Source organism: Hippopotamus amphibius, chromosome 1 (genome assembly GCF_030028045.1).
Source record: "Hippopotamus amphibius kiboko isolate mHipAmp2 chromosome 1, mHipAmp2.hap2, whole genome shotgun sequence".
Lineage (NCBI taxonomy): Eukaryota > Metazoa > Chordata > Mammalia > Artiodactyla > Hippopotamidae > Hippopotamus > Hippopotamus amphibius.
The window spans coordinates 233,029,612-233,055,366 of NC_080186.1; the positions used below are offsets into that span (position 1 = coordinate 233,029,612).

The 25,755-nt window shown below is 36.2% G+C and overlaps 1 protein-coding gene across 8 annotated transcripts in view; it reads left to right on the forward strand.

Moving 5' to 3' along the window:
* The first annotated feature begins 3,139 nt into the window (after window positions 1–3,139).
* SLC38A9 (solute carrier family 38 member 9) overlaps window positions 3,140–25,755 on the forward strand; it is a 95,822-nt gene continuing 73,206 nt past the window's right edge. For 2 of the 8 annotated variants that reach the window (XM_057743376.1, XM_057743402.1), the window contains exons 1-3: window positions 3,175–3,268; window positions 3,824–3,937; window positions 23,271–23,417. In XM_057743376.1, coding sequence (XP_057599359.1) covers window positions 23,305–23,417 — 113 coding nt within the window. In that variant the 5' untranslated portion in view covers window positions 3,175–3,268; window positions 3,824–3,937; window positions 23,271–23,304. Of the gene's footprint in view, window positions 3,269–3,331; window positions 3,559–3,823; window positions 3,938–23,270; window positions 23,418–25,110; window positions 25,134–25,755 lie in introns of those variants that run through there. The other 6 variants (XM_057743383.1, XM_057743387.1, XM_057743380.1 and 3 more) reach the window with 6 other exon arrangements.

Genomic DNA, 25,755 nt, shown 5'->3' on the forward strand with positions numbered 1-25,755 from the left:
TAATCATTTGTTTGCCTCAGTTAATCTTAGAGTCTGATTTTGCAGAGGCAATTTTAGACCCCTGATAATTTTGGAAAGCCTCAAAATACCCATCGAAGTAAGCGTTCTGCTCAGTTCTGGAAGATTTGAGCTATTGTAGTCCAATTCTGTTTTAAGAAAATTAAGTTTGGGGATTGCAAAACATCCCCATAATGGCCACTGATATTCTAAATTGCCTTTGGTCAGGTCAGTGTATTTAGTGAGAAGTGCAGGGGCTTCCTAGGTGGGTGACGCAGTGGTTAAGAATCCGCCTGCCAATGCAGGGGACACAGGTTTGAGCCCCTCTATGGGTAGATCCCACATGCCGCGGAGCAACAAAGCCCGTGTGCCACAACTGTTGAGCCTGAGCTTTAGAGCCTGTGAGCCACAACTATTGAGCCCATGTGCCACAACTACTGAAGCCCATGTGCCTAGAGTCCATGCTCTGCAACAAGAGAAGCCACCACAATGAGGAGCCTGTACACCACAATGAAGAGTAGCTCCCACTCACTGCAACTAGAGAAAGCCCGTGTGCAGCAACAAAGACCCGACACAGCCAATAAATTAAATTTTTTCAAAAGAATGAAAATTTTTTCTTTCAATTTACATATATATTTAAATAAACACATATTAATAAACATATTAATTTGTTTGGATCTAACTACTTAGTAAACAGAAACTAATGACACAGAAAAATTTACTCAGATACCAAGGGTGACACAAACCTCTGATCTAGAAGGTGGTCACCAAAGGCTACTGACCATCAACGACCGGTGAAAAGCTAAAGGGAAACTTTGTAAAAGATGATATTTGAGTTCACTGGATAGTCCTAATATCACAAATGAAAGACTTCCAGAAACGTGCTTCCTGATGTGATGGGAAGTATATAACACCACCTGTAAAGGCTTGATTTTAAAAATCAAGTTTAAATATGATCAAGCTTCTAGACTTAACTACCAGTCAACTAATTCTATAAAGTCTCTATTCTTTGCTGTGTGACCACTCTGTTCCATTAGCTTAGTGGTTACCTAATGATTTAGCAGAGGTATTTTTACTAAATGCCTAGAAGCAAAAAATTAAAGTTAAAAAACAGCTAAAATGCAAAAAAACTCTCCCAGTCTTTGTCAACTAGTTGTGTGTAGGGGCACTCCCTCAATGCTTAGCAAGATAATTTACATTTCTGTATGAGCCTTCACTTCCCGCTTGCACAGAGTCTGAAGGTCAGCCAGAAGTGACATATTAGGGTCTTCTCAGGTATTTTCTGAGCATGTGTCCAGACCAAGGCATGCATGTGGCCTTCTAGATTCCCCAGAAGAGGAGGAAGATTTTCAAAACCCTTATTCTTCAAGTATCTGCTTCCCCAGCCTCTTCCTTCCTAGGCTTTTTGGCCTGTTTATTGCTTGTCCCAACTGTTACACTTACCCTGGTGGCAGTGGCTAATACATTTGCTTTAAAATCCTTTTGTCAGTCCTACCTGGGAAGCTGCCTCAGCCCTGGGGAGGCTCCAAGGCTGGCGAAACAGAGGTAAGTCCTTGAGCCAAACCTTCAGGAGACCACCAGATAGGTCAAAACACAAAATCACAACTTCTTTAGAATGAAGTCCATATTGCCCTCTCTGGTACCAGCAACCTACACCAAGAATGTGGGCTACGGTCCTCAAGGCCACTGCAAAGCTGGAGATGATCACAGAGCTCTCTTGCCAAAATTCAGCAGTCTTTTCTTAAGTGTTCCCCTGGTTGTTTTAAGTTTTTTATTAGATTCCAGAGTTCCCCCCAAAAAGCTGATTCTGACAGTTTCACCAGCTTATTCATTGCTTTTGTGGAGGGACAGTTTTCAAGTTCCCTATTCAGCCATTTTCACTGATGTCATTCCATACCATCTACTTTCATGTGTCTCAGCCTTGCCTAAAAATATTTTCTCAGCCTGAAAAGCAGAGAAAGAAGAAAATTTTGCCATCACTGGAGCTATCAAAAAATGTACTGTTGATTTGAAGGCAGGCTAAAAAGCAGTCGCAAAAGTTTTTTAATAAGGACACCATTAGCAAAATAACTTTTATCTCCCTTAAAGGCAATATTCATCACCTCACCTGCCTTGCATTTGTCACACCCTGAATAATAGAGGCAGAGTTTGAGAGCACAGGCTTTGGAAGAAGACCTCAGTTTGAATTCCAGTTCTTCTGCCACTTGATAGTCGTTTGGCCTTGGGTAATTCAAATTCTCTAGGACTGTTTCCTTATCTGTAAGATAGAGATAATATACACTTCTAGAATCATGGTAAAGACTTAAAGAGATATTGTATGTAAAATGCTTGGCACTCTATATTGACTTTTCGTTAAATTTGGGTTCTTTCATTTGGGGTTAACACATTACACCACATTGTTGGATTTTTCCTGGTTGTTTTAAGAAAAAAAAAAAAAGAGCCACTGGCTTCCTATGTAAGAAGAGCTTAGGTTTTGCCATACGCTTTTCAGGAGATTTACCTTAAGCTATTTATAACAAGCATACTGATTTTCCTTAGATTGTACATTTATTTGGGGTGGCTGTGGGAGAAATTGTTAAGGATGGCGAGAGTGTGCTTAAAATCCTACCAAAGCCCCTTTCAGCCTAGTGACTAAATTGCCAACACGTAAAAAACAACAACAAAACCCCTAAATGTCTAGACAACGGAGAAAAAGTGCCGATCCAACAATTTTTTTTTTTCAAACCAGCTTCCCCTGGTGTCCACAGGGTTCAGGCACGTGATGAGAGTACAAAGCACCAGCCAGAACAGACAGACAGATACTGTCTGAGATGACAGACAGATAATGGGAGGTTAGCCCTAGATGGGAATGTCACGTCAGCCCTTTCTCAGGTGGTAAGGACTGCAGGAGATCGCGTCCCTCCTCTTAGATGCCCTAAGGGCCTCAGGCAGGCCACTGACTCTGGCACGAACACCTAGCTGCAGATAAGATGCGACTAGCCCACCCCGGCCGCTAGTCCTTCGGAAGCCGGAGAGCTCGGCTCAGCGGCTGGAGGCGTGGTGGCTGTCGCAGAGCCCTCTGGGAGTTGTAGTCCTTGGCGGCGGGAGGTTTGACTGCGGCGACCGGCTTAGCGCTCTCAGAACTCCATCCCCCACAGGCCCTAGCGACCCAAGCCGTTGACTTTTCCTGTCCAGGGGACGACAAGCCGCGCTGCAGCAAGTCGAAAAGATTGGGGAAGGGGTGTTCTCCTTCCTGCCGAGCTCTCTGAGATTAAGGGCTCGGCCTGTTCAGGTAGAGCATGTTCCGGGTCTTGCAAACTCATCTCCCGGGAGAGAGCGGAGGGAACGGGGTGGGGGGCGCGGCGGGAACCGCTGAGCTTACGGCGGAGCCGGCTGTCACCCGGGGAAGTTCTTTGGGGAAGCGCGTCGGAACGGTGGCTTCTTGCGGGAGCGGCGAGGCCAAAGCCGGGGCCCGCGGAGACCGGTCCGGAGGGGCGGCGCGCGCTCCTGCAGGGCTCGGGTGCGAGCAGGTCAGGGCCTCTGTCGGGGGCTGAGAAGGAGCTCGAGGGGCTGTAGGAGTCGGTGTGTGCCAGAGCCTCGGGGAAAAGGCAGGGTTGCTGGGGGGGAACACCCGGGTGAGAGGAAGGAGGAGAGTGGGGGGAGCTGCAGGAATGGCAGCGCCCTTCTCAGTCCCGAGCAGGAGAGCTAGAGAGGAGCGGTGGGGAGGAAGCGCCTTTGGTGCCTTCAGCTAGGACCGCAGGTGGGGTGAGGGCCGAGAGAAAGTCAGTCCTCGCCACGCCTTTTCCAGTGCGCTGATAGCAGGTGGCTTGACCTCTTCCTGTCTTAGAATAATAGAGCTGAAGGGGGCTTTTGAGAGCAGCTAGTCAAGCGCATTGCCTCACTTTCCACATGAGGAAACTCAGGTCCACCGAGTTGAAGAAACTGGCTCGCTCACCACCAGGTAACCAGTTAATGGCCAGCTTGGCTAAAACCTAATTTTCATGACTCTCAAGCCATGCCGTAATCTATTGCTGAGATCAGTAGATGAGTAAATTATAAGCTGTTCCCCCTCCTTTTATCTTTTTACTGCTTGTCATATACAGGGTAACAAGGCAGCCCCAGAAGGGCAAGGCTTTAAACTTTTCAGTAGGTCAAGGAAACCCTTGTTGTAACTTGAACAAAAATCTCCTTGTCTCACAAACAACTACAGACTTAAATATTAAGATGAAAGGTTGGTAGCAAACTGAGATGTCACCTATAGTTTCTTTGCCTCGAAGAAAATAAAGTTCACATTTCTTTTCCCACTGTATGCCCACTAGCGCTCTGAGAACATTTAGCCTTAGATTTCTTCTGTCAATCTTAAATGCTACATATCTGTTACATACATAAAAATAGTATGCTGTTTATTGTGATTTTTATGATACCCTAAATAGTTACAGTAACGGGTAAACAGCGTAGGAGGATGGGAATACCTGAATTACAAATTGAAATAATGATTTATAGTATTATTTTAAAAAGGAAATGAGCATGAAAGTAAAAAAAAAAAATCATGAAGAGGGTAAAAATTTCTACCAGGCCAGCATTTTATAATGCACTTAAATCTCAGTATTTTGCCAGTATTCTTCTTTTCCTACTGCGTAAACATAACTTTAGAGCATATAGCGTTCCCAGTGTGGGAGGAGAGGTTCTTTAGGGCCATTGCATTGTTCTGACTGGTAATTTCTTTATTAAACCACATTGTCTTCCAGCCCTGGCAGATTTAACACCTTTTGAAGGATTTATTGATCAGATTGAAAGCATATTCCAACTGTCGCATCAGAATTTGAGTATTATGGCTCCTATTGGCTGGCAATTAAGAAATTCATAAAGAAGAAGTTTAGATAAGTTCGTTACTGGACTTTATAGAAGTTACCGACTTACACAGAAGAACATCCATAACATAACCGCCTTCAACAGGCTGCCTTTTTAATGATATGGTTCCATTTGCTTTCATATTGGCATACTACAGAGGTGGGCAAACTATGACCAACTTTGGCCCACTGCCAAATGTATTTTTTTTTATATAGTTTTACCGGGATATAGCCATGTTTACTCATTTATATGTTGTCTTTTGAGACACAGGCAGAGTTGAGTAGTTGCAGAGACCATATGGCTGGCAGAGCCTAAAATATTTACTATCTGGTCCTTTACAGAAAAAAAATAATCAACCCCTGGCCTGATGAACTGAATATAGATATAGTATCTAAAACAATACCATATGCAGAAGTATTAGTTAATAGTAATTTTCACTCATAAATAATTGTATGGAGGGTTCATAATCCATTTCTTTGGGCAAAAGCTAGTACCTCATATTACAGATTGTTGCTAGCATCTTTGCATATATACTGTAGATTTGCTTTTGCAAAGAATTGTGAAAGTTTCTACACACTTAATAACTTTTAAAAATAACATTATAGGAGCTTCCTTTGGTTGTTTTCTATGTTCTTTTTATGGAGATAAGTGCTTCCGCATAGGCACCAGCAAGCAAGTTAATAAACTGTTTTCATATTGAGACCCCCTACTAATACTAATCGTAAAATAAATGATTAGGGACTCATTATTAAATGACTTATCTTTGACATTAATAATCTTGCATCTGGGACTTTAATATTTTAAAGGTCAGAGGACTGAATGAAATAGAAGTGTGTTAGCCTATGACAAAGTAATGCTATAGGAATATTTAACATTTAGTTAATCACTGATAGCACTATGCTGTGTTACCATCTAAGTAATGTTAACTATGACACTCCAATTCACCTCTCAACCTAATTCATCAAACTTCAGAATATCTTATAGTTCTTATCAAGACTTTCAGAAAGGTATTAAATTTCCTTTGAAACAGCATTCTGGGGGAATTTGAATTTCAGGTTAGTTGACTGATTGAGGCAACTGAAAATTATCAATTTCCTTACAATTCTTCATATTTGAATATTATTAAATCTTTGAAAGGCGCTAGGAACTTTGGACTCATTCATGATTGATTTTAAATCATTGAAATATCATCAATTTTCTGCCTGTTTGGAATAAAAAGCTTATTTGACAATGCCACAGAATTTCAGGTTTGCTCAGGACATACACGTATGTGATTAAACTGGAACCTTTATATCAATTTCTGACTGTCCTTCATATTTTCCCCAGCCTTGATTATCACTTTTTGTTGAGGCTGACTGAAATCTAAGAACCTTTCTAGATTTTCCTCTTTTCTGGTTTCCTAACATTTAGTATTCAGTGAAAGTATCATCTCCAGGAATTAAAAGAATCCTGTTTCTAAATTCAACCACATTCTCAGTTTAGTTTAGGAACCAATATAGTGGAGAGTATTGGTTAACAAAGTAAGTCAGAAGTGTAGCCCTGTATTTCTGCCATTGTTTAAGCAGGTATCTTTTTTCCTACTGTGACTTGGCTATTAACTTTTTCTCTATTTCACAGCTGCTGGAAGGAGTATTACTGTCTAAGGAAATAAATCTAGCCTTGAGACAAAGAAGTTTGCATCAAGGGAAAAAAATTGATCTAAGATAGTTTGCTTCAAGAAAAACACGTCCTGTAAAATTTGTAATCGAGATACTTGGACACATATTTTCACTCTTTCTAGTCCTAAACTTTGTTTTTAAAGAGTTTAAGGCCAATTGGCACTCTAGGTATTATTGCTTTTTTGTTTACAAATCTGAACAAGACCTGATTATCAGATGCTTCTTTTGTTTTCCAAATAACCTGCCTACTTCTTTAAGGCTGGCATACCACTGTAGTGGAAATTGCATTTGGGATCAAAGTGACCTGGTTTCATTCCCTCATTCCCAATTGTGGCTTTATTAGCTAAGTGGTTTAGGACAAGTTACTTCTGAGCTTCAATTATTTTTTATTTTTTAATTTTTGGTAATTTGAAGCTAATGCCTATTTTCCAAACCTGAAAGGATTAGTTGCAGATAAACAACACGTAAACCGAATGTTAGGCCAGTAGGAGGCATTCAATAAATAAATGTTAGTTCATCTCCCACTACTTTTCTATTGACTTGTCTTTTTCTGTGAGTTTTTCTCCAAAGTGACACAGTTTTCTTCTTCCGAAATGAATTCTTTCCCTTTAGGTCTGTTCTGTTTGTGACAGTTCAATAATTCTATGAAGCTTAACTTCTTTTTCTTTCTTACTTCATGGGGTTTACTCACTTTATGCTAAAGACATGTAGATATGTCAGCTGATTTTATTCGGGCCACTAAATTAAGCCAAAATATAATTTTGCTATTTACTTTTAAAGAGCCAAATTCAGAATAAAAATGATGGCTATGTTTATTAAGCACTTACTGTGGGCCGGTCACATTATTATCTGCATTATCTCATTTAAATCTCAAACCCAGATTCCTTTAGGGAATTTAAATAAGTTGCCCAAAGTCACACAGTAAATCCAGGATTCAAATCCAAGCAGTCTTATGTGAGCTATAAACCACCACATTCTACTTAATAGACCCAGAATAGGCCATATCCCAATTAAACCATTGTGTATAATTCAAACAAATGAATACCTTCTGATGGTGGTTTCATCAGTTTTTGGAGACTTAGGAGTAATAAGGTTCTACCTACTTAAAAATATTAAAAATATTCTCTAGCATTTCTTAGCAATTCTGTTGATGACTTTTTCCTCCCACAGTATAACAGTTTCATTAAGCTCTTTTCATTAAGCTTAGTTTAAGGTCATGAATAATAATAGCAAACTCCTTTATAAAATTCAGTAGTGCTTGGAATAGTTCTAAATGCTTAGACATATTAATTTATAGATTTATTTTATGTTGTTTAGATTTTCTTCTATAAATTATCCCCAAGTTCTTCAAGTTATTCTTTTTGATGAAAGGGTACTGTCTTCCTGACAGTCATCTTTTCAATTTCTAAAATATTTAATTTTTTAAATTGAGAGGATGTTTTAAAAACTCTCTAAAGCTAATAACTTCTGTACTATATGTTTATTTTCCAAGCTTTTAATTCTTATGCTATGTCCACCTTTTTTTTTTTAATTAATTATTTATTTTATTGGCTGTGTTGGGTCTCCTTTTTGCTGTGCGTGGGCTTTCTTTAGTTGCGGTGAGTGGGGGCTGCTCTTCATTGTGGTGCATGGGCTCCTCATTGCCGTGGCTTCTCTTGTTGTGGAGCACGGGCTCTAGGCACATGGGCTTCAGTAGTTGCAGCACATGGGCTCAATAGTTGTGGCACACGGGCTTAGTTGCTCCGTGGCATGTGGGATCTTCCTGGAGCAGGGATTGAACCCATGTCCCCTGCACTGGCTGGCAGATTCTCAACCACTGCACCACCTAGGAAGCCCCTGTCCACCTTTTTTCTTTTTTTTTTCTAATTGAGATACAGCTGATATACAATGCTGTATAAGTTACAGGTGTACAACATAGTGATTCACAGTGTTTAAAGATTATACTCCATTTATAGTTTATTTTAAAATATTGGCTATATTCCCTATGTCATACAATATATCCTTCTAGCTTATTTTATACATAATAGTTTATACCTCTTAATCCCCTACCCATATTTTTCCCCTTCCCACTTCCCTGTCTCCACTGGTAACTACTAGTTTGTTCTCTATATCTGTAAGTCTGTTTCCTTTTTGTTATATTCACTAGTTTGTTTTATTTTTTAGTTTCCACATATAAGTGATATCATACAGTATTTGTCTGACTTATTCACTTACAATATCCTCCATGTCCATCCATGCTGTTGCAAATGGCAAAATTTTCATTCTTTTTTATGGCTGAGTAGTATTCCATTATACATATACCACATTTCTTTATCCATTCATCTATTGATTGACACTTAGGTTGCTTCTGTATCTTGGCAGTTGTAAATAATGCTGCTATGAACTTTGGGGTACCTGTATCTTTTCGAATTAATGTTTTCATTTTTTTCAGATATGTACCCAGGAGTAGAATTGCTGAGTCATATTGTAGTTCTATTTTTAGTTTTTTTGAGAAACTGCCATACTGTTTTCCACAGTGGTTGCACCAATTTACATTCCCACCAACAGTGTATAAGGGTTTCCTTATATCTACATCCTTACCAAGGTTTGTTATTTCTTACCTTTTTGATGATAACCACTCTAATGGTGGTATCTTATTGTGGTTTTGAATTTCCCTGATGATTAATGATGTTGAGCATCTTTTCTTGTGCTTGTTGGCCGTCTGTATGTCTTCTTTATAAAATGTCAATTCAGATCTTCTGCCCATTTTTAAAGTAGGCTGTTTGGTTTTTTTGTTGAGTTGTATGAGCTGTTTATATATTCTGGATATTGACCCTTTATCAGTCACATCATTAGCAAATATTCTCTCCCATTCAGTAGGTTGTCTTTTTGTTTTGTCAATGGTTTCCTTTGTGCTATGCAAAAGCTTTTGAGTCTGATTAGGTTGTATTTGTTTATTTTTGCTTTTGTTTCCTCTGCTTTAGCATACAGATCAAAACCATATATATTCTGTGATGTATGTCAAAGAATGTTCTGCCTATGTTTTTGCCTAGGAGTTTTATGGTTTCCAGTCTTACATTTAGGTCTTTAATCCACTTTGAGTTTATTTTTATATAGGGTGTGAGAAAATGTTTTAATTTCATTCTTTTACAAGTAGGTGTCCAGTTTTCCCAGCACCACTTATTGAAGAGACTGTCTCTTCTCCATTGTATATTCTTGCCTCCTTTGTCATAGATTAATTGACCATAAGTGCATGGGTTATTTCTGGGCTTTCTGCCCTGTTCCATTGATCTATTTGTCTGTTTTTGTGCCAGTAGCATACTGTTTTGATTATTGTAGCTTTGTAGCATAGTCTGAAGTCAAGGAACATTGTTCCTACAGCTCTGCTCTTCTTTCTCAAGATTATTTTGGCTACTCGGGGTCTTTTGTGTTTCCACACAACTTTTGAAACTGTTTGTTCTAGTTCTGTGAAAAATGCTCTTGGTATTTTTATAGGGATTGCATTAAATCTAAAGATTGCCTTGGGTAGTATGGTCATTTTAACAACATTAATTCCAATCCATGAGCATGGTATCTTCCCATCTGTTTATGTCATCTTCAGTTTCTTTCATCAGTGTCTTATGATTTTCAAAGTACATGTCTTTTGCCTCCTTAGATAGGTTTATTCCTAGATATTTTATTCTTTTTGATGCAATGGTAAATGGGATTGTTTTCTTAATTTCTCTTTCTGGTAATTCATATTTAGTATATAGAAGTGCAACAGATTTTTGGTGACATCATAGGATTTTCTATGTATAGTGTCATGTCATCTGCAAAGCATTACAGCTTTACTTCTTCCCTTTCAATTTGGATTCCTTTTATTTTTTTTCTTGCCTGATTGCTGTGGCTAGGACTTCCAATACTGTGTTGAATAAAATTGGCAAGAGTGGGCATCCTTGAGTTGTTGCTGATCTTAGATGTCTACCTTAATTTGAAATACATTTTTCACTGATATTTTATATATTATGTTTTTATTACATCTAGGGGGTACTTTTTTCAAGTTATTTAGTGAAATTGACAGTTTTAGACCAAGGGTATTTAATAGGACTATCCATTCGAGTTTTGTAAATTAATGGGTCAAAGTAATCTTAATTCTGCCTTTAGTTTTAAAACTTAAGACCAAAGAAGTCAAGTGAATTATTAATCAGTTTTATTACATTAAAAAAGGAACTGAAAGATCAAGCTTCTGTTTTTGCACATCAACTAAGTGTTCTGATGAAATTACTCAGCTTATTCACAGTTCCTTTCATCTTAGTGAGATTTTTTAATAACAATTACTATTGAATCGTGTACACTTTATGTTCAAAATCATTTCTGATGCTCCACATTTGAATATATGCAATACATTATATGATTGTGTTTCAAGCAGTCAACTAAACTTTTTATCTTAAAAGAATAAATCTTGCACTGATCTATTAGAAAGCTAGTTGGGTGCCATGACTAGCAAGTGGTGTAGATATGAGCTAAAAGTGAAATGAAGAACAGAAAATCAGAACTGATTGTTAGCATCCTACTAGGTTTTATTATTTAAGTGATTTAGGACAAGTTACTTGACTTCTTGGCTTAATAAATTATATTTTTTAAGTTTGTTGAGGATAGGGACCATGTGTTTTTTATGTTTTTTCTGTTTTTCTCAGTACCCAAGTACCTTCTAGAGGCTCGTTGAGAACTTGTTGGATGAATATATTCTTCAGAGTTTACCATTACTCACTATTTTAGTTGTCTCATATGAAAATAGATAATCATTTTTATGTTTGTACTCTTTATAAGATACAGAAATAAGGACTCTTGATTGGAAATGGTAATACAGTAGACCTTGAACAGTACAGGTTTGAACTGCTCAGGTCCATTTATATGTGGATTTTTTTTTCAATAAATATGTAGTGCAGTACTACACTATCCATGATTGGTTGAATCTACAGATGCAGATACAAGGGCTGACTCTCAAGTTATACACCAGTTTTCAACTGTGCAGAGGTTTGACACCCTTAACTCCCTCATTGTTGAAAGGTCAACTATATTTGGTTTTGCTTTTTTTTTGAAAAGTTTCTGTGAAAGTTACTGTTATTACCTTGTAAGGTAATGCTTTAACATTTTTATTTAACATTATCTTCATTTGAACTACGTTAATGAGAGCTTTGGCTTAAATGTTGAACAGAAATACAGAAGAGCAGAATAGGGAAATGGGAAGGAAAGAAACAGAAAAGAAAACATGTTAGGGAGTAGAATATATAATAGTGGCATGTTGACAATATTTGCTTATCTCTTTGTTACTAAGAAGGATTTTTCATTAAAAAAAATAGGGAAAAACTCAAGATGCTGCATATGTAAAAAAGAAAAGGGGGGGAGGTGTTTTTATTTGTTTTTTGAAAGGAATAGTAATACATTTGAACACTTATTTTGTCATTACAAAGTACTAAGTATAATATGCATCATGTCACTTAATTCTCAAACACCCCAGTGGAGAGGATATTGTTATTTCTATTTTGCAAATGGGAAAATAGTCTCGTGGAGGTTAAATTGTTAGTCTTAAATTACACAGGTACTGAGTGGCAAATATAAGCTTCCCCCTCAGAAACCCCATTTTCTTTCTACTCTGCCATAAATGCTACAATTAGAATAATAAGAACAGTGGACATTAAACTCCATTAAACAGATACAGCAATAATAAAACTATACTTGTTGAGTAGGCTGGGCTGTAACAAGAAAGAGAAGAAAAGGTGAAAGATAAAAGAGAGGAAGAAAGGGCAAAGAACAAGAAAAACAGCACAGCAGAGTGGCAAAGAAGAACCAAGCCAGTTAATAAAAGCTAGGTATGAATTTCAAAAAAAAAGAAAGGTAAAGCACTTCATTTTGTGTTAAAACCTGTTTACTTCATTTTATGGAGTTTCCTTTTTTAAATAATTGTGAAATATAACATTCTACAGAAAAGTGTATAGAACATGAATATTGAATGATTATGAAGCAAATGGCCATGTAACCACAATCAAGTTAAAGAAATAGAATACTGCATTACCACATAAGGTCCCTTTCTATCCTTCTCTAACACAACCTCCTATTTTACCCCCCTAAAGCAGATTTTTCAATCTCGGGACTATTGACATTTTTGGCTAGATAATTCTTTGCTGTAGGAAGCTATCCTGTGCATTGTAGGATATTTAATAGCATCCCTAGTCTCTACCCACTGGATGCTAATAGCACCTCCCTCAGTTGTAACAACCAGTTGGGTGCAACCAGATTCGTTACTATACCTCTCTACAGCTTTACCTGCTTGTGTGGCAAGTAGACTGTAAGGGTACAAACAGAGAGCTCCATTGTAGGAATCTTGGTAACAAATAATGGTGGTCAGATTCTGAACATATTTGAAGGAAAGCCAACAAGATTTCCTAGTGGATTGAATGTAGACTGAGAAAAAGAAGTTATGAGTGATTATAAGAATTTTAGCTTGAGCAACTAGAAGGATGGAGATACCATTAACTGAAATCAGGAAAACAATGCATGGGGTAGGTTTTTGGGAAAAGGTCAGAAGTTCAGTTTTAGACAGGTTTTAGTTGTCTATTATATTCAAGTAAAGATGTTAAGTTGGATATATACATATATCAAGTCATTACATTGTGCATCCAAAACAACTATAATGTTGTATGTCAATTATATCTCAATTTTTAAAAAGATGTTAAGTCAACAGTTGGATATGCAAGTCTGAAATTTATGAGAGAAGTTTTGGCTAGAAATGTAATGTGAAATTTGTCATTATCTAGATCAATAGAACGTTCTATGATGATGGGAATGTTTTATATCTACACTGTGCAATATGGTAACCACTAGCCACACGTGGCTAGAGTGACTCAGTTTATGAATTTTTTTAAACTTAATTTTAATATAAATTTAAGTAATCACTTGTGACTAGTGGCTGCTGTATTGTATAACATGCTATTAAAACCATGAGATTGGATAACATTACCTAGAAATTGAGGGTAAGTAGAAAAGAGTACCAAAGTAAGCAAAGGAAACAGAAAAGGAGGAGGGACCAGAGAGATATAGAAAAAACCTGAAGCCCTATTGAATCAGTTTAATAAGGAAGAGAATGATTCCTTGAGGCAATATTTCTGATAGGGTAAGCAAGTTAAAGACTGAGAAGTTGAGTTTACAATGTGGAAGTCATTGGTGATTTACTAAGAGCAGGTTTTGTGTAGTGATGGGGAAGATAGCCTGATTAGCATGGGTTTAAGAAAGGATCTTATCTATTTTATGCTTTCTATTTGTCTTACCTCTTTTATGTTTCTTCTCCTTTCTTACCTTTCTTTAGATCATTTGTTTTTTAACATTCTCTTTTCTCCTTCTCCTAGATTTTGTTATATATTGTTTTCTGTTATGTTAGTAGTTACCTTTAAAATTACACCATGCATCACATCAAAGTGTAATGTTGATCTGGACAATATAAGGACTTTAGAACACTTTAATTCCAAGAACTTCTTTCCCTCTTTGGTCTGGAATTTTAATTCTTTTTTTTCCCCAACTCTATAACATATTATTTATTAATTCTACTTGAATTCATTAACCTTCTTGAATCTGCAGATCATTATCTTTTATGAATTCCTAAAAATCCTCAGCCATTATCTCTTCAAATATTACCTCTGCTATCTCCTTGCTTTCTGGTTCACCAATTACATGCACATTAGACCTTCTCATTCTGTCTCGTGTATTTTAACGTCTCTTCCACATTTTCTGCCTTTTTTTCTCTCTCTCTGCCGCATTCTGGATAGTTTCTTCTGATTTATCTTCTAGTTTGTTAATTTTCTCTTCAATGTTTTTTATAAAGTTTGCTAATTTTATTTATTTAGTATTTATTAGATTTATTTATTATTGAGGTACCATCAGCTTATAAAATATATATATATGAATATATACTGTTCATTATATTTCTACATCTGTATACCCTACAGTGTTCTCACCACCAAAAATTACCTTTCCATCCATCATCATACAGTTGATGCCTTTTACCCTTCTCTCTGCCGCATTCCCTCTGATAACCGCTACTCGGTATACTTGGTATCTGCATATTTGTTTTTGTTTAGTTTGTTCATTTATTTAGTTTTTTTTTTTAATATTCCACATATGAAAAAAAATGCCATTGAGATATTGATAGAGATTACATTGAATCTGTAGATTCCTTTGGATAGTATGAATATTTTTACAACATTAATTTTTCCAATCCATAAGCATGGAATGTCTTTCTATTTGTAGTTTTGATTTCTTTTAGCAATATTTTGTTTTCATTAAATATTCTTTTAAAATATAACAAACTGTATGGCATTCTCTCATATGGATATCATAACTGATTTAAATACACTCTATTCTAGGGATATTAGGAAATATCTAAGTTGTTCATATTTTTTTAAAATATGGCAGCAATGTCTTTTAGCTAAATCTTTGTTCACTCTCAGTGATAGTTCCTTGGAGCAAATTCCTAGACACTAATGCAAGTATAAATTTATGATTGAGACATATATATGTATATATCTATATACATATCTATGTGTGTGTGTGCGCATATATATATATATACTTCAGAGGGGGTTTTATACTATGAATTCCTGTGCTCTGCATGCCAAAGACTCTCAGTGCAAAGGAAAACTAAAGGGAAGTTTTAGAGAAAATGCCATTTAGTTTTTCAGTAGTTCTAATGGAAGATTATTTTTAAAGGACTCACGAAAATAGTTTCTATGCCCTTTGGAGGAACTTTAAGATCTGGTGCCAGCATGAATTCTTTTATCATTAGAGAAAAAAAACTTGTGGGTCAGAGTAAAAGGAATTAAAGAGACTATAAATACTGAAGATATAAAGCTGGCAAATCTAGATGTCTGAGGAGTTGAGAGAAGTATAAACATAGAAACTGTCAAAATTAAATTGAGAAATTAACAATAGCCATACAAAAATCGAAGTGAATGTTACAAAGTATCTAAGTAATTAGAATAACTTCATGAAGCTTGAGAGATGTATACTGTAGAGCACAAAGCTTCATATAACAAGAATTCAGGAAGTTTTTTTCCCAAGAAAAAAATGGGCAAAGCAAGTAACAGGTGATGAATAAAAATGGTTGTTTTTGCTTGTGTGTTTGTAATGCATGTTAATATGAATACTGGGGAGATCATTTCTAGTGGTCTACCAGTCTTCCCATATGAGTATATGGAAAAGATTGATTAAAATCAAATTATAATTTACAAAAATATATATATATATTCCACATATGAGTGAAATTATACAGTATTTATTTCTCTGTCTGACTTATTTCACCTAACATAATATCCTCAAAGTTCATTCATGTTGTCACAAATTACAAGATTTCATCTTTTTTTATAGTTGAATACTGTTCCATTGTACGTATATGCCACACTGTCTTTATCCATTCATTCATTGATAGGCACTTAGGTTGTTTCTGTACCTTGGAAATATTTCTTGCACTACTGCAAATAGTGGCATGATGAAAATAGGGGTGCATATGTCATTTTGAGTTAGTGTTTCTTTGGATAAACACCAAGAAATGGTATAGCTGGATCATATGGTACTTCCACTCTTAATTTTTTGAGGAATCTCCATACTGTTTTCTATAGTGGCTTCACCAATTGACATTCCTACCAACAGTGTGTAAGTGTTTCTGTATATCTACATCCTCACCAACACGTGTTATTTCTTGCCTTTTTGATAATAACCATTCTAATGGGTGTGAGGTGATGTCTTATTGTACTTTTGGTTTGAATTTCCCTAATTAATTGGTAATGTTGAACATCTTTTCATGTGCCTGTTGGCTACCTGTATGTCTTCTTTGGAAAATGTCTATCTAACTCCTCTGCCCATTTTCTAAGTTGGGTTGTTTGTTTTTTTGATGTTGAGCTTTAAGAGTTCTTTATGTATTTTGGATTATTATCCAACCCATCGGATATATGGTTTGCAGATATTTTCTCCAGTTTGGTAGGTTGTCTTTTCATATTGTTAATGGTTTCTTTTGCTGTGCAGAAGCTTTTTAGTTTGATGTAGTCCCATTTGTTTCCCTTGCCTGAGGGGACATATCTAGTAAGGTGTTGCTAAGACTGATGTCGAAGAGCTGACTGATTATGTCTTCTTCTAGAATTTTTATGGTTTCAGGTCTTACATTCACGTCTAATCTGTTTTGACTTGATTTTTGTGTGTGGTGTGAAATAGTGGCCTAATTTCATTTTTTTCTAATGGTTGTCCAGTTTCCTAACACCATTTATTGAAGAGACTACCCTTTCTCCATTGTATATTCTTTGCTCCTTTGTCTTATATTGTCCGTATAGGTGTGGATTTATTTCTGGGCTCTCAATTCTGTTCCATTGACCTACATCTTTTTTTGCCAAAACCATCTTTTTTGATTACTATGACTTTGAAATATAGTTTGAAATCAGGAGTTGATAGCTCCAGCTTTGTTCTTTTTTCTTAGGATTGCTTTGAATATTGGGGATCTTTTGTGGTTCCATATACCTTTTAGATTTTTTTTTTTATATTTCTGTGAAAAATGTGCTTGAGATTTTGATAGGGATTGCATTGAATCTGTAGATCTCTTTAGGTATTATGAACATTTTAATAATGTTAATTCTTTGAATTTATAAGCACAGAATATCTTTCTAGTTATTTGTATCTTCTTTAATTTCTTTTAATGATGTCTTATAGTTTTCATTGTTCAGGTCTTTCAACTTCATTAAATTTATTTCTAGGTATTTTATTCTTTCTGTTGCAATTATTTTCTTAATTTCTCTTTCTGGTTGTTCATTTTTAGTGTATGGAAACACATCAGATATCTGTGTATTAATTTTATATCCTACAACTTTACTGAATTCATTGATGAGTTCTAGTAGTTTTTTGGCGGTGTCTTTAGGATTTTCTATACATAGTATCATATCATCTGCAGACTGTTAAATTTTACTTCTTCCTTTCCAATTTGGATTCCCTTCATTTCTTTTTCTTGCCTAATTGCTCTGTCTAGGACATTTTTTTCTTTTTTCTTTTTTTTGGTTTTGTTTTTAGAGGAGGGGACAAGCACAAGGGCTGTGACCAACTGGGTCCCCTGGACCACTCCCTGTGCTGGGGGTGGCAGAGGACCCAGGTACCAATGCATTCAGGTGCACATGCATGCTGCTGCTGCCATCCAGCCCCAAGTTGCCCCGGAAAGGGATCTGTGGAACCGCTCTCTGACACCCCCACCATCTGCATTCGCCTCTCCCCTTTCCCCATCCCAGCCCATGAGCTGGGCCCAGGTGGGGTGGGGAGGAGATATGATGCACCAAAGTGGGAAGTGCTACAAGGGGCACCTCCCCCTTCCCTCTCACCCCTTTCTCTGGCGGGAAGGTGCTGTTCGGCCCAAGACCCCCAGCCTAGGCAGAATGGCCACCTCCCTGACTGACTGATGCAGGCTGCTCCAGGGACATGCGTGCAAGATCCACCACCACTCCCATCATGTGGGCACGCAGTGAGGATGGGCTGAGGATGCCACCTGTGGAGGAGGAGAGTGTCCAGAGATGTAGGAAGGAAGGAGATGGATGGATGCTGTGTGAGCATGGCTAGGACTTTTAATACTGTGTTGGATAAGAGTGGTGAGAGTGGGCATTCTTGTCTCGTTCCTGATTTAGAGGGATAGCTTTCTGTTTTTCACCATTGAGTGTGAGTAGCTGCTGGGTTTGTCACATATGACCTTTACTATATTGAGGTACATTCCTTCTATACCCACTGTATTGAGAGTTTTTAATCATAAATGGGTGTTGAATCTTCTCAGATGTTTTTTCTGCATCTATTGATATGGTCATATGGTTTTTATCCTTTATTTTGTTAATGTGGTGTATCACATTGATTAATTTGCAAATTTTGAAACATCCTTGCATCATGGTATATATTCCTTTTACTGTATTGTTGTATTCGGTTTGCTAATATTTTGTTGAGGATTTTTGCATCTAATATCATCAGAGATATTGGCCTGTAATTTTTTTTTTTTTTTTTTTATGTTGTCTGTCTCTGGTTTTGGTATCAGGGTGACATTAGTCTCATGAGTCAGGAAGCATTTCCTCCTCTTCAGTATTTTGAAAGAGTTTGAGAGGATAGGTATTACATCTTTTAATGTTTGATGGAATTCACCTGTGAAGCTATCTGGTCCCAGACTATTATTTTTTGGAAGCTTTTTGATTACTATTTCAATCTCTGTACTAGTGACTGGTTTATTCAGATTTTCTATTTCTTTGTGATTCAGTCTTGAAAGATTGTATAATTTGAAGAATTGGTTCCTTTCTTTTAGGTTGTCCAATTTGTTGGTGTATGACTGTTCATAATATTCTTGTATAATCCTTTTCATTTCTATGGTATCTGTTGTTATTTCTCCTCTTTCATTTGTAGTTTTATTTATCAGAGCATTTTTTTCCTTACTATGTCTAGCTAAAGGTTTGTTTATCTTTTCAAAGAACAAGCTCTTAGTTACATTGATCTTTTTCATTGCCTTTTTAGTCTATTTCACTAATTTCCACTCTGATCTGTATTATTTCCTTCCTTCTACTGACTTTGGGTTTTGTTTGTTCTTCTTTTTCGAGTTCCTTTAGGCAAAAGTTAGAGTGTTTATTTGAGATTTTTCTTGTTTCATGAGGTAGCTGTGTATTGCTGTAAACTTCCCTCTTAGTACCACTAATGTTGCATCCCAAAGATTTTTGGTATGATGTATTTTCACTTTCATTTATTTTCAGGTAATTTTTGATTTCTCCTTTGATTTCTTCTTTGACCCAATAGTTGTTCTGTAGCATGTTGTTTGATCTCCATGTATTTTCCAGCTTTCTCTTTTTAGTTGCTTTCTAGTTTCATACCATGGTGGTTGGAAAATATGCTTGATATACTTTCAATCTTAAATTTATTGAGATTTATTTTGTGTCCCAACATGTGGTCTATCAATTGAGAAAGTTTCATGTGCACTTGAGAAGAATGTGTATTCTGCTGCATTTGGATGGAATGTTCTGTACATGTCTATCAGATCCATCTGGTTTAATGTTTCATTTCAGGCCACTCTTTCTCTGTTGACTTCTTGTCTGAATGATCTATCCATTGATGTAAAGGAGATGTTAAAGTTCCCTACTATTATTGTGTTGCTCTCAATTTCTCCCTTTAGGTCTGTTAATAATTGTTTTATATGTTTTAGTGTTCCTGTATTAGGTGCGTATATGTTAGTAACTGTGATGTCTTTTTAAATTTAATTTAATTTAATTGTTTATTGAAGTATATAGCACAGGGACCTATACTCAATATTTTGTAATAACCTAAAGGAAACAGAATCTGAAAAAATAAACACACACACACACACACATGATTGAATCACTTTGCTGTAATGTCTTCTCGATGAATTGTCCCATCCAGTCACTTTGTGTCTTTTGATTGGTGAATTCAGTCCATTTGCAATTAGGTGATTATTGATAGATGAGGACCTACTACTGCCATTTTTTCTTTTGTTTTGCTCTGCATTTCCATTGTTTTTTCTTGTGTTTCTGTCTACCATTTTGGTTTGGTGTTTTTCTAAGTTTCCCATGTGTCATGTCTCTGTTTTAGATTTGTTTTGTGGTTTCCATTGGGTTTGTGTAAAATTGTCATACATAAAATAGTACTTTTTGCTGATAACATCTTATTTACCTATATGGATTCTGTCCTTTTCCCCTTTCGTGTTTTTGTTGTCTCAAACTATCCCTTTTTATGTTGTGAGTTAGTTACCAAACTGAAGTTATTCTAATAAAGAGTTGCACTTTTCTGATTTTGTTTATTTATCACCTTACTCAGGTTTGTACTTTTGCCTTTTAGTTTCTAGTAGAAGAGCTCCTTTCAACATTTCTTATAAGGCAGGTCTAGTGTTGATGAACTCTCTCAGCTTTTGTTTGTTTGGGAAAGTCTTTATTTCTTCTTCATATCTGAATGATAACTTTGCTGAATAGGGTATTCTTGGGTGAAAGCTTTTCTCTTTCTGTATTTTTAGAACATCATCCCACTCCCTCCTGACCTGTAGAGTTTCTGGTGAGAAATCTGCTGAGAGTATAATGTCTGTTCCTTTGTAGGTCCTTTTCCCCTGGCTGCCTTTATATATTTTTTTTTTTTTTTGTCATTAACTTTTGACAATTTTAATATAATACGTCTTGGAGAAGGTCTTTTTGCATTGAGGTAGTTGGTTCTTAGCTTCATGGACTTTTATATCCACTTCCTTCCCCAAGTTTGGGAGGTTCTCAGCTATTATTTCTTTAAGTATACTCTGTTCCCTTCTCTCTTCTGGGATACTCATTACCCTAAGAGACTTAGATAGCTGTTGTAGAATTTCCTCATTTTTAAAAAATATTTTTTCTTTCCTCTTCTACTTGTATAATTTGTAGATCTCTGTCTTCAAGCTTGCTCATTCTCTCTTGCGTATGGTCTGCTCTATTTCCAATGCTTTCTAATTCATTCTTCCTCTCATTCATTGAATTCTTCAGCTCTAGAATTTCCGTTTAGTTCTTTTTTAGAGTTTCAATCTCTTTGTTAAAGTATTACTTCTGTTCATTCATTTTATTCCTGAGCTCATTGAAACTGCCTTTCTACAAGAAAACTTGTAGCTTGTTGAGTTTCTTCATGACAGCTATTTTGAATTCTCTATCAATTAGATCACAATATTTCATGTCATTTTCTTTTTATAGTACAGTGTTACTGTGGTTCATGGTGCCTGATGAGCTGTTTCTCCACAGGCACATTTGAGCTGTTTCTCCTCAGGCACATTTTTCCCCCACTTTTTTGCTTGATTATAACAGGTTCAACAGATTAAAAATTAGAAGTCTTTCTTTTATTTTCCAGTAGGTGGTGCTATAGAACAATCTTTTGGTTTCTCTCACCTGAGCCACCTCTGGTTATACTTGTCTTCACTCTCCATCCTCCATCACCTCTGTTAGCAGTGTTACCCTGGGCCCTCATTATTCCTTCTTCTGCCTCCAGGGTTGTTGATGCCTTGCTTCTGCTACTGTTGCTGGCATCACCAGCTAGGATGGTGGACTCTTCCTTCGCATCTAGGATCTCCTGAGTCAGACTCTGACACAGCAGGGGATGGGAGAGGAGAGGGAAGAAGAGCCAGGATTGCATGGGCACCTTTGCTGTGTTCAGTGTTGTAAGGTTTTCCATCTCTGCCTCTGTGGCCACGGAGGCTGCTGAGGCAGGAGTCATGTGCCTCACCTCCTCTGCTGCTACCCCGTTCTCTAAGGCTGCAGTCTCAGCTGCTGCAGCCAGAGGGCTACCATTACAGGTACTGCCTTTGCTCTTCCGTTGGTTTCTCCCTCCTTCAGTTCCCCCCTCCTCTGTGTGTTGCAGTCCAGTCACTCTTGGATATACAGATGTGTGGAATTCTCCAGGATCCTAGTGTGTTGGGCAGAGGCACCTTTGTTGTGTTTTAGTTGTTTTACAGGTTGTAGTTTGAAGGGGAAAGATAAAGGTAGCTTTTTATTCTACCATGTTGCCAGCATCCTTTCTTCAACTTTTAAATGCATCCATTGAGTTTTAAATTTTGGCTATTACATTTTGTTTTTGTTTTTGTTTTTTATTATTGATTTATTTAGCCCTGAGTATTCACTCTGGTCCTTTTCAAACATGCTGTTACTTTTTGAAATGTCCACTTTTTCCTTTATTTGTTTAAACATAGGAAGCATAATTATTTTATAATCTTATTTTGATAATCCCTGTAGTTGAAGCATTTGTGGATCTATTTCTGCTGTTTCTTCTGGTTCTCACAAATAGTACTTTTTTTCTTTATATGCTAGGTCATTTTTGACTGTGTACTGTTCATTGTTCTTGAAAAATTGTTAGCAAGTCTTTTTTGAGGCCTAGGATCAATCTTTTCTGTATCCTCATAGAAAAGATTTACGTTTGCTTTGGCCAGTTACCTGTGAGCTGTAACAAGCAAGTAACCTGAAATTATATTCACAGCTTTAAGTGTTCTTTGATCACCTTGCAAATCCATATGAGGTGCAGTTTGTGGTATGTAGTATTTCCCTCTACACACACACACACCCACACACACACACACACACACACACACACACACACACACACAGAGGCTGTAGTCAGTGTCAAGAAAACTTGTTTGTCATTTCCTTGTGAGGGAGTGAGGCACTTTTACTTCTTGTTAACTCCTAATCTGATGATAAAGCTCTTTGCGGTCCCAGGTGTATGGGAAGTAGGGAGAGGGGATGATTTCTCACTACAGTCACTCCTTACTTTGGGTGAATCTTGGATTTTGTCTTCTATTTCCCTAATACGTCATAAGGTCTTGAAAACCTCAGTCCAGTTTCTCCTGGCACAGCAAATACCCTCAGAGCAGAAGCAGCTTCTTTGAGCTACTTACTTTCTAGGTTCCTTAAATTCACCTACAAATGGCCTGCTTTTCCTTACTATTTTCAAGAAGGTGCTTTTCAAAAAAATTTTTTTAATATTTTATCCAATATTTTTAGTTGTTTTCTTCAGGAAAATGAGTCCAGATAGCCTAATCTATTTTATTACTGGAAATGGATTGCTTCTTTTTTACTAAGCTGAAAAATAAGCAGTAACTCCATTTCAACTTAAGTTTCTGATAATATAAATGTTTTAGGCATGTAGCTCATTAAGATATCTTCAGCAAATTCCTCTGTTTTTTCAGTTTCTTATGCATGCAAATATACTACCTATTAATAGTAAAATAATTTTTAAGTTAAACTTTAATCATTTCTCTTTTCTAATTTATTATAGGACTGACTTCTTCATTGCTTAGAGTCTGAGAAAAATGGCAAATATGGATAGTGATTCTAGGCATCTCCTCATCCCTGAGGTAGATCATGAAATAAATCCTGGACCTATGAATATCCAGTTTGATTCATCAGATATAAGATCCAAAAGGTAAGTATTTAAAATAAAATACTTATTGTATAATTAAGGTTTTTAATTATTAAGATAGAACTAATTATAACGAAATATATAACTTGATTATAAAATATCCAGTTTCTTATAGGATCTGTATGTTTGTATGTGGAAGAGAATAAATATGAACACTGTTTCCTCACTTATATTTGACTTTTTAAATTCTACTTCTCTGTCAGGGCTGGTTGGGGTGAGTTTTATGAAGTAAGATGCATGTAACTCATTTAACAAATATATATTGATTATCTGATTTGTGCAAGGTAATAGGCAAGGTGCTGCAGATAGAACAGTAAAAGTAATACATAATCCTTACCTTCATTGAGTGTAAATTCCAGCAGGTAGTTTAAGATAATTAGAGTTTAAAATTTATTTCATTGTGTACCTTTTGGGAAAACCCAGAAGAATCCAATCCACTGAAAAATTATTATAAATAGCAGGACAATTCGGTAAGGTGATTGTTTACAAAATAGGCAAAAATAAATAGCATTCTGACGAGAAAATATAATGGAGAAGAAGATGAAACATAAAGGAACAGCCTTAAAAATGTGCAAAATCTATATGAGAGAAACTTTTAAAATATTACCGAGAGACCTGAAATAACATGTAGAGTAGTTCTTCAAACCTCAGATGCTGATTATAAGTTGTAGTGTTTGGGTTTGTTTTTTTTTTTAATATAATACTAACATAAACTGCTATCCATACCTCTGATGCAACAATTTCTTAGGACTTAGAATTTTATTTTTGTATTTACTAGAAGAACTCTTGTGCAGTTAACGAAAAGGAAAATATAAACAAAATATATCAGTTAAGATATTACAAATCTGATTCTTCACATACAGAGTCTAATTCTTCTGAATCTCTTTTTGACTTGGGGTCATCAAAATCAGTGTTTTTTTCTGCCCACACAAAACTGTCCTTAGTACCATTAAGAACATTGATAGTGTAGCGTTTCTTGAAAGAATTTTCTTCCAAATCACTGACACTTTTTAGTTTGATGCTTGCACTTTCCTAATCTTACCAGAAGGTTTCACAGAAAGCTTTCTAACAACACTACAGCTCATATTTCTTCCTTAAATGTTCCTAAATGGTTTGATGACTGAAATGACCAAATGACCATAGGTGACAGTTACCTGCCATGCCACCAGAAATAATTACTTTCATGACTGCCACCTGGCTGACAGTGACTAAAAGATATCCTGGATTATGAGATGCATCTATATTTTAGAAATGATTAAATCTGTGCATTAGAATGAGTAAGCTGTGATGTAACAAAAAGGCATATACTGGTCTCAGTAGGGAAGACACTAAAATAAAATGCCATACTCCTTAAATTTTAATCCATAAAATTAATGTGGTCTGCCCTTCACCAAAAAAAATGCCAGCAACCAGCTCCAAAGTTAACATGGCCCAACAATTTCACTCCTAAGCATTAATTTGCAACGTCAAATAATATATGTACAAGGTTGTTTAATACAGTGTTTTTTATGATAGCAAAAGATTGAAAACAACTAAAATGTCTTTTCTTACAGGACTGGATAAATAAATTATGGCACATTGATACAATGGAGTATTTTTCATCCATTAAAAAGAAGGAGGTGGCTTTATTACATATCAAAATGGAACAAGTCTTCAACTTATTTTGTTAAACGAAAGAAATGAAGTGCAGAGCAGTGTATATAGTATACTACCATTTGGGTAAAAACAACATCAAGAAGTTATATATTATGAAAATATGTATAAATGACTCTGGGGGAATAGATAGGAAACTGTAAGAGTGGTTGCCTCCTCAGAAAGAAGCTGAGTGCTTGAGGTGGGATGTGTGGCAGATTACTGTTTGGTAAATAACCCAGCTATTCAACAACCCCACCTATTCTTTGCCAGCAGAAGCCTAATTGTGTTAAGGGTCAAAGTAGTTTCCAGTCCAGGAGATGAAGGAGGATTGGTTTAAGCTAGTCTTGATAATCCCATTTCCACTTTCCAGATATTTAAGTTTTTAGTCTTTTTTTTTTTGCAGCTAGAGCAGTGTGAAATTTAGCACATGAGAAAATTATCATTCTCATTTAAAGTGACCATCAGGCAAGATAGTGAAATGAATCTTGTAATTTTCACTTATATGTTCCAATATCAGTGAATACAAGGACTAATGAGTGCTGATTAAATGCTCAGGATTTTCTTGAAACCTCTAAATTCTGTGATAAATAATTGACCACTGTGACAATAGAACATAGGTCATTAAAATGCATTCCACTGCTGTAGGTTGGCAAGAGTTCATACAGTTCTCTGAGAATTTGTTTAACCGTGTAGATTAAATGGAAGT